This window comes from Chiloscyllium punctatum, chromosome 10 (assembly GCF_047496795.1).
Source record: "Chiloscyllium punctatum isolate Juve2018m chromosome 10, sChiPun1.3, whole genome shotgun sequence".
NCBI lineage: Eukaryota > Metazoa > Chordata > Chondrichthyes > Orectolobiformes > Hemiscylliidae > Chiloscyllium > Chiloscyllium punctatum.
The window spans coordinates 67,969,847-67,982,704 of record NC_092748.1 but is presented as its reverse complement, the minus strand read 5'-3'; the positions used below and the strand labels follow the sequence as shown (position 1 = coordinate 67,982,704).

Here is a 12,858-nt window from a genome sequence, read left to right as displayed (position 1 = left end):
CCATGGTCAATAGTGAAATTTGAATTGGTGAAAATCTAGAATGTCGATTGTTGTGAAAACCTAACTGGTTTACTACTGTCTTATAGAGAAGGAAACCTGTCATTTTCATGTAGTCGAACCTACATGTGAATCTATATTCACAGCAAAGTGGTTCTTTCAACATTGGCCTTCAAGTGGAAATTAGGGATGGGCAATGAATGCTGGCCCAGCGACACCCACTTCCATGATTGAATAATACATTTTTTAAAAAATGCATAATTGCATCAGTAAACATATCAGAGTTCCTAAGGATTTGAACTTGATTCCAGTTGGTTGCAGCATACCTTTTATTGCCACATGGCAGAGGCATGGAGATGCACAGCGTGGAAACAGACCCCTTGGTCCAACTCGTCCGTGCCGACCAGATATCCTAACCTAACCTAGTCCCATTTTCCAGCATTTGTTCCATATTCCCCTTATCCCTTCCTATTCATATACCCATCCAGATGCCTTTTAAATGTTATAATTGTACCAGCCTCCACCACTACTTCTGGCAGCACCTTCCATACATGCACCACCCTTTGTATGAAAAAGTTGCTCCTTAGGTTCCTTTTAAATCTTTCCCCTCTCACCTTAAATCTATACCCTCTAGTTTTGGACTCCCTCCACCCCAGGAAAGAGAATTTGTTTAGTTATCCTATTCATGCCCCTCACATTTTATAAACCTGTATAAGGTCACCCATCAGCCTCTGGCGCTCCAGGAAAAATAGTCTAAGCTTATTCAGCCTCTCCCTATAGCTCAAACCCTCCAACATCCTTGTAACTCTTTGCTAAATCCTTTCAAGTTTCACAACATCCTTCCTATAGCAGGGAGACCAGAACTGCACACAGTGTTCCAAAGTGGCCAAAGATGACACATTTTAAGTTAGTGGACAGAGGAACATGTGTTGTCTACTTATAAATCTTGAATTTGCAAAAATAAGTTTTGTAGTCTTTTAGGACTATCGTTATTTAGGATAAAATTGAGGAATGAATGGATTGTGTGACTTTGTCTATTCTGGCAATAAGTGTTAGTAGCTTAGCTTTTAAAGAGTAACTTCGGTTATCTTACTGGGAAGGGAATGCAAAATATTCACATGTAAACATTGAGCTGGCAATCTACTGGCATTGGATTAACTGTTGGCCTCCAAGTCCCAGGGAGGTATAAGGAATGTCAGGTATTGTAAGTGGTTATACTTCAAACTGTCAATTTAATTCCAAGTTAGAATTTAATTATAGGTTCAGAGGATAACTAATTAACATTTCACTTGGATATAATGTCATCTTTAACCAATTTCCTTCACTCTATCTGATATCAAGAGAGATGGCTGAAGACACTGGATATTACAAAATACTTGGGCTCCGATAATATTTGAGCAATAGAGCTAAAGATTTGTCCTTCAGAACTAGCTGTGCTGTAACTAGGCTGTCTTAGTATAGCTGCAGCACTGGCATCTACTTGACAGTGTTGAAAATTAACTGGGTATATCCTGTCCACAAAAAGTTAGATAAGTCCATCCTGACCACTTACTATTCGATCACTATTCTTGACCATTAAAGCGGTGATCATCAAAGAGGCAGCAATATCAAGCAGCATTAGCAAAGGAGTAAACTGCCCACTGCTGCTGCTTAGGGTTCTGCCAAGCCCACTCAGTGCCTAGCCTCTTTACAGCCTTGGTTCAGAAGAGCTGAATTCCAGAGCAGAGGTGAGAGTAACTGACCATGACATCAGGGCAGCATTTGACCAATTGTGGCATTAAGGAGCCCCAGGAAAACTGGAGCCATTGAGAATCAGGAGAAACTCTCCACTGGCTGGAGTCATATGCAGCACAAGCGAGATGATAATTGTGCTTTTGGAGGTCAGTCATCTTTGTCTTAGTATATCACTGCAGGACCTCCTTGGGATGCAGTCTTAGGCCCAGCTGCTTCATCTACTACCTTCCCTCCATCGCAAAGACAGCAATGGGGATATTCACTGATGATATACAGTGTTCAGCACTGTTCAAAACTCCTCAAATACAGAAGCATTCCTTGTCCATGTGCAGCAAGAAAACATCTGGACTTGAGCTAGTAAATGGCAAGTAATATTCACACCACACCGGTGCCAAGCAATGACCATCTCCAGCAAGAGAGAATCCAACAATTTACCATGGCATTCAATATCATAATGTCTGCACAATCTCAGTCAGTATCCTGGAGGATTATCATTTACCAAAAGCTGTGGTACAAGGGCAGGATAGAGACTGGGAATTATGTGGTGATCACTCATTGCCTGTCTCACTAATGCCTATCCACCATATTAAAGGCTCAAGTCAAGAATGTGATGAAATACTCTCTGTGTCTGGAAGAGTGCAATTCTACCAACACTCAAGCTTGACATCATTCAGAACAAAGCAGCCTGGATTGGCACTCCCATTTACCCCATTCAGCACTGATGCACAGTCACAGCTTTGTGTGACATTTGCAAGGCATACTTCTGTCACTCACCAAGGCTCCTTCAGCTGTAACTTCTGAACCTGCATTCTCTACCAACTAGAAGGTCAAGGGCAGCAGATACTTTGAAATTAGGGTGCTGGTGCATGAATCGTAAATACTATCAAGTAGTTGGGAAGGCAAATGGATGGTGGAGCTCTTTATTTCAAGGGGAATGGAGTATAAGATTGGGAGGATACAGTGAGGTCTGCAGATGCTGGAGATCAGAGTTGAGAGTGTGTTTCTGGAAAAGCACAGCAGGTCAGGCAGCATCCGAGGAGCAGGGGCTGATGACGGGCTCTGGCTGAAGTGTCGATTTTCCTGCTCCTCAGATGTTGCCTGACCTGCTGTGCTTTTCCAGGAACACGCTTTATATAATTGGGGGGTTTTGCTGAAATTATTCCAAAGCACTTGTCAGATGACACTTGCAATACTGTAAACAGCTTTTATCCTTTTATATATGGAAAAATATGCTGGCATTGGAGGCAGTCCAGAGAAGGTTCAATAGGTTGATTCAGACTAGGGAGGGATTCTCTTCTGAAGAGATGTTGAGCAGATTGTTCTGTACTCATTTGAGGTTGGAAGGTGGAGAGGTAACCTTGTTGAAGCATGTAAGATTCTTAAGAAGCATAACAGGGAAGATGCAAGAGGTCGTTTCCCTTTCTAGTAGAGTGTCTTGGATAAAAGGGCAAGATCTCAGAGTTAGTGGTTGCCCATTTGTGAAAGAGATGAGAGATTACTTATTTTATAGAGTATGAGTCTGTCATATTGTTTACTACAGAACACATTCAAGGTTGGATTGCTAAATGCATTCAAGACTAAGCTAGACTGATTTTAATCAGTAAGGATATCAAAACTTATGAGGGTAAGGCGGGAAAGTAGATTATCAGGTCAGCCATGACCACCTCGAATTGTGGAGCAGACTTGATGGGCTGAGTGATCTACTTCTGCTTCTATGTCTTGTGGTCTTAAGTCACACACCATCCTGACTCGGAACTGTATTGCTATTCCTTTACGTCACTGAGTTAAAATCCTGGAACCACCTCCCTAACAGCACTGTGGGTCCCCCTATACCCGAAGGACTGCTGCTAATTAAAAAGGTAACCTATGACTACCTTCTCCAAAGCAATTGGGGATGGTCAACAAATATTGGTTACCTTTGTTCCATGAATGAAAAAAAAGAAAATGCAGAAACTGCAAAAGGATTTGGTCATGCATGGCGAGTGGGCAAAGAAATAGCAGATGGAATTCAATGTGGGAACGTGTGAGGTTATACATCCTGGTTGGAAGAGTAGAGGTACAGACTATTTTTTTGACAGTGAAAGGCTTTGGAAATCTGAAGCACAAAAGGGCTCTGGAGTCTGAGTTTGTGGGGAGGGGGTTCCAGAGGTGTTTTACAAGAATGATCCTGAGGATGAAGGGCTTGTCACATGAAGAGTCGTTACAGACTCTGGGTCTGTACTTGATGGAATTTAGAAGAATGAAGGGAGATCTCATTGCAACTAAGAGAATACCGAGAGGTGGGTAAAGTAGAGGATGTGGAGAAGGTGTGTCAACTAGTAGGAGACTAGGTCCTGGGGGCATTGGCCCCACCTCAGAGTGAAGGGAGGATCCTTTAAACATGAGATGAGGAGGAATTTCTTCAGAGGGTAGTGTCTCTGTGGAACTCATTGCCACAAAAGGCTGTGGAGGCTAACTCTTTGAGTATACTTAAGACAGAGATAGATTCTTGATTGGTAAGGGGATCAAGAGTTATGAGGAGAAGGGAGGAGAATCGTGTTGAAAAACATGTCAGCCATGATCGAATAATGGAATAGACTTAATGGGCTGACTGGCCTAATTCTGCTCCTATATCTTGTGGTCTTATGGTCTAAATTATGATGAAATCATCAGAAAACTAGTCATCTCAGCATTATTTTCTTCACCTTAATGCTACGTAGGTTCAACAATTGTATTTAGTTCCCACACAATATGCAGAGATGAAAGGTATCCACAGAAAATTAATTAACTTTAATGCGATCTGAGTAATGATGATGTGAGTTCAATTTCCAGTAAAGACTGTGCTGCAATGATTGAGCTCATCAAAAAAATAAAATCATAGGGTGCTTAAGGTACCAGGTATCTAAAGAAATACCATACGTTTTGCTCTTCATATTTACAATGGAACATTATTTGTTTTTCAATATGCTGAACTAACATTTCCTACTAGTTAATTAAATGTTAAGAATTGTGCATTTTTTAGTTTGATATCACGTATATTTCTCCCCAGGAAAAAATCAAAAGAATTCAGCAAATAAGAATGGAAAAGGAACTGAGAGCTCAGCAAATTCTAGAGGTAGATTCTCCTTTTTTTTGTGCATGTAAATATTTCGCATTAGTAATTTGGTGTGATGTGTAGATTGTAGAACTTTGATTTGATGTTTTGCAATATATATTAAAGGGCTATTCCAGAATCCAAAAAAATGTGCAAGTCACATTGCTTGGTTCCCTCAATTTTAGTTGAACATTGAATCCTGTCAAGTGGTGGTTATTGGAAGCCTGCCTCCTAGCCTTTCCCCATGCTTGTGGAGTGGTCAACTGAAGTTACATATAACGAAGTGTTGCTCTCTCTTAGATTAAAATGCTTACAATAACTAAGATCTTCCAAAGCCTCTTATTCACAGTTAAATTGAAATATTTCTCTACTTAGCCACGGGGTAATAGCAATGTGACACAAAGTAAATTCCACTTCAAGACCATACACAAACATGATAAGCAAATCAGTCTGTGATTCTATGATTCAACCTTGTGCTTTGGCTTTTCAGTACCTGCTTGAAATGTAAGTATTCAATTTTCTCCTGAACTAATTTATTTATATCTCTTGAGTTCTTTACATTATCCAACAATATACAGGGGAACCTTAATTGTCTGAACGAGTTGGGCGGGCACTATTTCATTTGGATAATTGATTATTTGGTTAATCAATTCAATGCCTTTTCTCTAGGATTCCCCCAACATTGCCCATCACTGATCCCCCCCAAACCCCATCCAACACCACAGTCTGCCCACACCTGCAAACCCCGTCGAACACGCCCCCCCCCCCCCCCCCCCCGACTCAAACTCCCGTCTGCCCCTGCCCTCTCTCCAGGGCAGTTGGACTGGACACCAACAACAAGACTGCTGCTGCCGCTATTACCTTTTGGGGGATGAGTCTCCAAACCCACACATGCACGCGCATGCGTACACACACACAGGACAATGTTAGCAAGATTATCTGGAGAAGCGGGGTTTAGGGTACACGCATGTGTAGAACTCCAGGGAAAATGTGGGAAGAGAGAGAGAGGTGGTGTGTCAGTCATTTAGAGATGGTGCCTCTGCTCCCATCAGTCCAGGACTGTTCTCGGCAGCACTTTTAATCACTGTAAACAAAAGACGTGATCGGTGTTGGGGACACGTCTTTGATGTAATGTTTCTGTCAGGACCTCGAGATCTCCTTCGGATAGTCTGATTTTCGGAAGATTGATATTCGGATAATCGAGGTTCCTCTGTATTATTTTCTCTTTTACTTTGGACAGCAGTACCTTGGTAAGAATTGCAAAACCTATCATTTCAAAGTATTTCCACCAGTTCAGCCTCCAACGACTGACATGTTATGTTTAAAGTTATTCTCTGTGGATCTGCCTGGCTGACCAGCTCTGATTGTAGTGTCTCAGCTCAGCATACAGATGGCTCAAACATTACAAACTCGATAACTCCGAAGATTTATTAATAGTAATCCAGAATCTTGGAAAGAAACATTTTACAAATATGTATATCATTCTTTCTGGATGCCTGTTTGTTTTGTGATAGATTGTTGAGATGTACCCTGGATAATGTTGTTTCACCTGCACAAGCTGAAATCTGCTACATTGTCACTCTGTAATGCAAAATTGGACACTTAGAACTGGAAATTATTGGTGTCCAGTTTGAATGAATTTGAATTGTTTGTATTTATATGCCATCTTATCACAAGAAAATCCCTCAAGATAAAAGCTACTTGACCATTATAGAGTAGAAATTTGACAATGAGTCACAGAGTAGGTGCCTAAAATCTTGGTCGAAAAGGTGGATATTGAGAATAAACCAGAAATAGAGGCAGAAAGTTAGAGGTATAGGGAAGATGTCCAGAGCATGGGGTGTAACAAGCTGTTTACCACCAGTACAGCCTGGAGAATTGCAAGGCTGGGTTAAAGGAGAGGGAAGCCAGGAACAGATTTAAAAATAAAGATGCAAATTTTAAAAGTGGGGCATTACTTGCTGGGTAACCAATCTATGATAGAAAACAGAGGAGTAATGGGTGAATGGAACTTGGGAATATGGGCCAAAGGTAGGAGAGTTTTGGATGGCCTCAAGTTTATAGAGGGTAGATTTTCTCTTTGAAACGAGATGTGAGCATTACTGGCAAGACCAGAATTTATTGGCCATCCCTAATTGCTCATGAGAAGGTGGTTCTGAGTTGCCACCTTGAACTGCTGCAGTCTGTGTAGTGTAGAGACATCAACAGTGTTCAAGATGGAGTGACTGAATTTTGATCCAGGGACAGTAAAGGTATGGTATCCTAGTCAGTATGGTCAGAACCAATATTCCCTCTCATTTTGCTGCTACCTTTGAATTCTGAGAAGTATAGAATATTTAAAGCAAAGCATCCATTCAGTGGAAGCCATATGGTAATTTTTTTCAGTGTTTATTAACTATTAAAATTGCGCATTTACATTATTTAACAATTACAGGTATTCTACCTGCAAAATTAAGCAAATTGGTTTACTTCGTTCTTCGAGGCTGCTCCACCATTTAGTATGATCATGGTTAATCTCATCTCAACCTCAACTCCACTTTCCTGCCCATTCCATATTGACTTTCAAACCCTTACTCATTAAAAATCTGTTTATCTCCTCCTTACATGTACTGAATGTCCCAGCATCCATCAAACTCTGGGGTAGTGAATTCTATAGATTCACGATCCTTTGAGAGAAGTACTTTCTCCTCATTTCCATTTTAAATCTGCTGTCCAAAATCTGACCTTTTGTTCTAGATTGCCTCACATGAGGAAACATCCTCTCTGTGTTTACTTTGTTAATTGCCTTTAGCATGTTATATACCTCAATTAGATCTCCTCTCAATCTTCTAAATTCTGGAGATTATAGGCCTGAACTGCTTCATCTCTCTTCGTAAGACAACCCCCCCATCTCTGCAATCAATCTAGTGAATCTCCTCTGAACTGCCTCCAATGCAACTACTCCTTCCTCAAGTAAGGGAAGCAAAATTGTACACAGTACTCTGGGTGTGATCTCATTGGTGCCTTGTACAGTTGTAGCAACAGTTCTCTTCTTCTATACTCTATTCCTTTTGCAACAAATGTCAAAATTTTATTTGCCTTCCTTATCACCTGCTGTACCTGAATGCTAGTTTTCTGCAATTCATGCATGAGAACACCTAGATCTCTCTACATTGAAGCATTCTGAAATTTCATTTGCTTTAGGAGAAGATATGTTAAAATGATAGCTTTTACAATTCCAGAGATCAATAATCAGCACTGCACCTAATTTTTGTTTGTTCTTCATTCAGAATCTCCTTTCCTTTGTTCACAGTACCAAGAATGCTGTTTTGTGTAAAAATCACTTTTAACTCTGTCAGTACCTGAAAAACTCTATTTGTGCACTTTTAATTTAGAATCTTGTAAGTCAAAGATTTTCTTGTATCAGTAAGATTTTTAATAATGAATTTCATGTGGAAACATCTGATGAATGTGAAGAGAGAAATAAAACCCAATGTGACTCTTTTTGCAAACTTTTTTTAAAATTAAAATTGCTTTAAAAACATTTAATTGCTTAATCACTACCCAAATGTTTGCTAGAAGAGTTTCCTCACAACATGTTTATATTGTGGATTTAAATTGACAATTTTGCTGTGCACTTCCCCTGTTGTGAGTGGTGTTAGTCTTGTATGGTTTTAAAAATCGCATACTTCAGTTAGCATGGTCTTGCAACCATTTGGCCCTAGCATAGGCAGTTCTTGAATAGCCCTTAAAATCTTTTCTTTATGTCTCCAAGTATTTAAAGTATTTGTAAAGATTTGTATCGAGACTATGGATATTTTATTGATATTTTATATATCCGGTGTTAAATTGTTGGAAATGTGTCATTAGATATCCTAGCTGAAGTTTGTTGAAATGCTAGTTCATTGGCACTTTGCTGTGATTTATAGTGTATAACTCTTAAAAGCTTGAGATTATTTCAAGTTCCAGTAGTGCTTTTTGCATGACCTCCAGACCTGTTTTGCATGCACAGGCTAAGAGGAAAAAGAAGGAAGAAGCAGCAAATGCAAAGTTATTGGAAGCCGAGAAACGAATGAAGGTTAGTTTAGATGGATCTCTGGACGTCTGACCTTCAATGGGTATTGCGTAGGGAGATTATGTAATTAAACATTAATTGTGTAGGGACACGAACTAAAAAAAATGAAGAAATAATTTAGCCAGTTGTATCATAGGACCTTGTTAATGGTGTACCATTAGATTGTCATAAATATTGTGGAACGTTTCATGCTTGGTTATTTCTCTCTCTGGTAACTTGAGCTGCTCTTACGTTTTACCTTATTAATATCAGAATCTTGCACTTCATGCCATTCAGGGTTCAATGTCTGGTATACGATAGAATTGTAATCCTTTTGCAATTAGTCTCTTGTTTCACTTTTCATTTCTTGTATAAAATGATACATTCAATATTTATATGTTCTGTTCCTTTTTAAGGAGAAGGAATTAAGAAGGCAACAAGCTGTTCTCCTTAAGCATCAGGTTGGTAACTTATACACACATGCGCGCGCACACACATACATATATATGTGTATATATACAGTACATGATTTAGTGAATATTACTTAGCTCTACTGTGTGTTTTCATTTTAGCTATGGGGAATATGTTGAATTAAACATTTGTTCAAACAACGAAGATTTATCTTTCCTCATTGTAAATATACTTACTTTTTTTCTCAAGTTAAGTTGGCTTGCTTTGGTATTGGGAAAGTGATTTTTCTTATGAAATGAATTGGTTTTATCATTTTGTGATTACTGTTTCATAATGATGTGCCAACTCTTTCTACCAGGAGTTGGAGAGGCATAGACTAGATATGGTATGGGTATGTTTTTTGTACATCTAACACCGCATCGTGATTTGGTTGTGATATGGTTGTCATAGTAATGCATAAAGTGTAGCACTGGCTGCTGTCATACTACATACTTCTGCATGGCTTTTACAGCACAGTGCATTGCATACATCTGCTATAATTTCAAAAGACAAAACTTTTTGAATTAACAACTGTAGCTTCCATATTCAACAGTCTCCTTAAAAGATAAGTTCACTTCTTTGCAGGAGACAACAGAAGGATAAATATATAAGCCCTAAAATTGGATGTATTCCTTCTGATGGATAGACTGCCAATAAATGTTTGATTTTTACCACAATTCATTTCCTTGCCCACATTCTATAAACTTTATTATTTACATCCCAGTACAATGCCATTCCAGCAAACTAAATTTTGCAAAGCTAAGCACGGTTGCTTTGAGTTCCATCTAGCTAATAGTAAATTGATGATAAAGCTGATTAGAGATATCTAAGCAGTTGACATTCATTTGTCATTGTAAATGATAAAAATTACTCTCAGTGCACTATTTCTATTCATATAATTTCTGGAATGGACTTAATGATACTATATCAGTGATTTTATTCAGCACATCTTAGCTTCCTCTTAACAAAAAATCCAAAAATGCTAAGAAGCATTGGTTTCTATGCAGGGACCTTGTATTTTACCATTACTGTTTCATGGAAAGTCCCATTGCTCCTTCATTCACTGAGCAGGTTCTGTTGTTTTGCAAATTGATCACCCGGGGCATTGTGCAAAGGGTATCAAGACCAAGTATAGTATTTAAGTGGTGGGGTTAAGGATAGTGGGATAATTAAAGCATGCTGCTGTAAGATTTTTTTATGTGATATACTGTAAACTTTTGCTAAATAACAAAAGGCTATTTGAGGGGAAGCAGAAAAGTAGAGTTAGTTATGGAATTTGTCTGCAGTACAGGAACGGAGAGTTGGAAACCTGAGGTTACACGTGATAACTTTAAAAGAGGCAGTTTCCATTATAACTGTAGACATAAATTTGTAATGCAACATCTAAAATAATTAATATATTATGAAGAATGTGTGAAATTAAAGGACTCAGTAAAGAAGGGGGAGTGAGAGAAGAAGCAAGAGTAGTATGGTGACCCTTTGCACTCCACAAAAAAGTTTATTTGCTAAACTTAAGATGTCTGGTACTGATTTGGAAGTATTAAAAAGAATAATTTTGTTTGCTGGAATATGAGCATATATGCTAAAATAGAAAATTCTTGTTGGATACAATTGATGTGGGATAGCTCAATATTTTTCCTCTAGTTGATGTTCTGGAATGCTAACTCTAATCTTCCATTCAAAACTTAGATATGCAGGTAATAAATGTTATGAAATTGGCTAATTACAACATATTTATTCTAATTGGCCTGTTACTAAATGTTTTGCGTCTGAAGCAGATGTAAGGTAATTAGCCTGTTGAAGCCGACCATTGCGCTTTATACCTGACAGCTATGGAGAAGCATCGCACTGGTTTGCTCTGCTTTTCCAAGAACTACGTACATAACTTAAAGCATACGCTTTCGTTTTACACTGTCTTTACATCTGTTGCTTTTTCTGTTTTGCTTTTGATTGTCCATGTTACTTCCTAATCCTCAACTAAAATGTACACAAACTTGGCCATTGTCTGTTTTATTGTAAACTGTTCACTATTGTCTAACTTATGCTAAATATAATGAAACTAAATTTTTGCAACTTGAACATTGTTATTAATGTATAGCTTAGCTACTTAAAACTGAAATTTATCTTGTGCACTGTCAGGAAAAAGAGAGGCGAAGGCAACATATGATGCTCATGAAAGCAGTGGAAGCCCGGAAAAAAGCTGAAGTAAGTAAAACTGTGTGATGAAGATACCGAAGCTGAAGGTTTTTTCTCTGAATATATGTAGCATTTGTAACAAGATAAATGAGTTGACAGTACATGTAAATTAATACGATATGGTAGCTGTTATGGAGATGTTATGGAGAAGGTGAAGACAGGGAACTCAATGGAATACAACATTTCAGAAGAATAGGTTTAAAAAAATGAGAGTGGGGTAGCTTTGCTAATAAATGAATGTAACAGTGGGGTAGCGAGTAGTGATACATTTCCAACAAATCATAATGTGGAGTCCGTTTGAGTGAAAAAAATGGAACAGCAAATGAAAAAAGGCTGCAAGTCATCTCATCACGCAAGACCCCTTTTTGTGCGAAAGGGTTTTTGACTCAAATGGCTCTGGATTGCTGCTAGGAGGCCATTTCCACTAAATTGATGGCCTCTGTGCATTGTGGGGAATGGGAAATCAGGGCTGGCAAAATGCTAGAGACCAAAAACATTGCCTCCTAATTGGCGCCATAAGTTTTATTGTTTTCCCCTTCCAAATCTTGCCTCCTGGACAGTGAGAATGGAACATGCAAAAGAACAAAATGTGAACCTAAGAAGGTGTCATGGGGACAAATTTGAATAAATGCACCTGCCATCCAAAAGGACATGCAAAGCGGATGAAAACTGGGGCCAAAATTGTTGAACCTGTTGCTGAGCAGAAGTCTGCAAACTACTTAATTGAACAATGAGGTGCTATTCCTTTTCCTGCTCCAGAGGGTGTCATAACATGTATGAATCAAATGATTAACAATATCTAGAATTGAGCTTAAAAAGAAGTGTCTCAGGGGTCAGAGTGGGAAGATAGCATAGAATTAGAGTTGCAGATGATTAAAATCTCAGGGTTGTGCTTGCACACTGGAAGGAAGTGTTCTGCATAGCAATCACTGTGTGCGCTTGGTCTTTTTGTTGTAGAACAGTCTGCATTATGAGTAGTGAACATAATATACGAATTGAAAAAAGTGAAAATACATTGCTGTTTCACCTGGAAATTGTTTGGCCCTTGGAAATTAAGATGGGAAGAAAAGTAAATAGGTGAAACAAACACACACAATGTTTCAGCTATATAGCAGGTCAAGCAGCATCTGTGGAGAGGGAAACCATTAATGTTTTGAGTCCAGTATGACTTCAGAATGGAACAGAAGTGAAGGGGACGTATTATCAGCTGTGCTTGTATGAGAACAGAAAGAGGACATTTAGAGTGATGGAGGAGCAGACCAGGGTGCAACGGAGGGGAAGATATCTTTAAAATTCTTACATGGGAAAGAAAGACTGGTAGAATCATAATGATGAAAAATGGCAGAGGAGAATGTGGTGAATGGGGAGCTTGGGG

General features: G+C 38.9%; 1 protein-coding gene across 14 annotated transcripts in view; it reads left to right on the top strand.

Annotated features, from left to right (window-relative positions):
- Positions 1–12,858, top strand: part of baz2ba (bromodomain adjacent to zinc finger domain, 2Ba) — a 353,869-nt gene that overhangs the window by 249,113 nt on the left and 91,898 nt on the right. For 9 of the 14 annotated variants that reach the window (XM_072579429.1, XM_072579426.1, XM_072579423.1 and 6 more), the window contains 5 exons: positions 4,760–4,825; positions 8,796–8,861; positions 9,254–9,298; positions 9,607–9,633; positions 11,427–11,492. In XM_072579429.1, coding sequence (XP_072435530.1) covers positions 4,760–4,825; positions 8,796–8,861; positions 9,254–9,298; positions 9,607–9,633; positions 11,427–11,492 — 270 coding nt within the window. The remainder of the gene's footprint in view (positions 1–4,759; positions 4,826–8,795; positions 8,862–9,253; positions 9,299–9,606; positions 9,634–11,426; positions 11,493–12,858) is intronic. The other 5 variants (XM_072579427.1, XM_072579425.1, XM_072579420.1 and 2 more) reach the window with 3 other exon arrangements.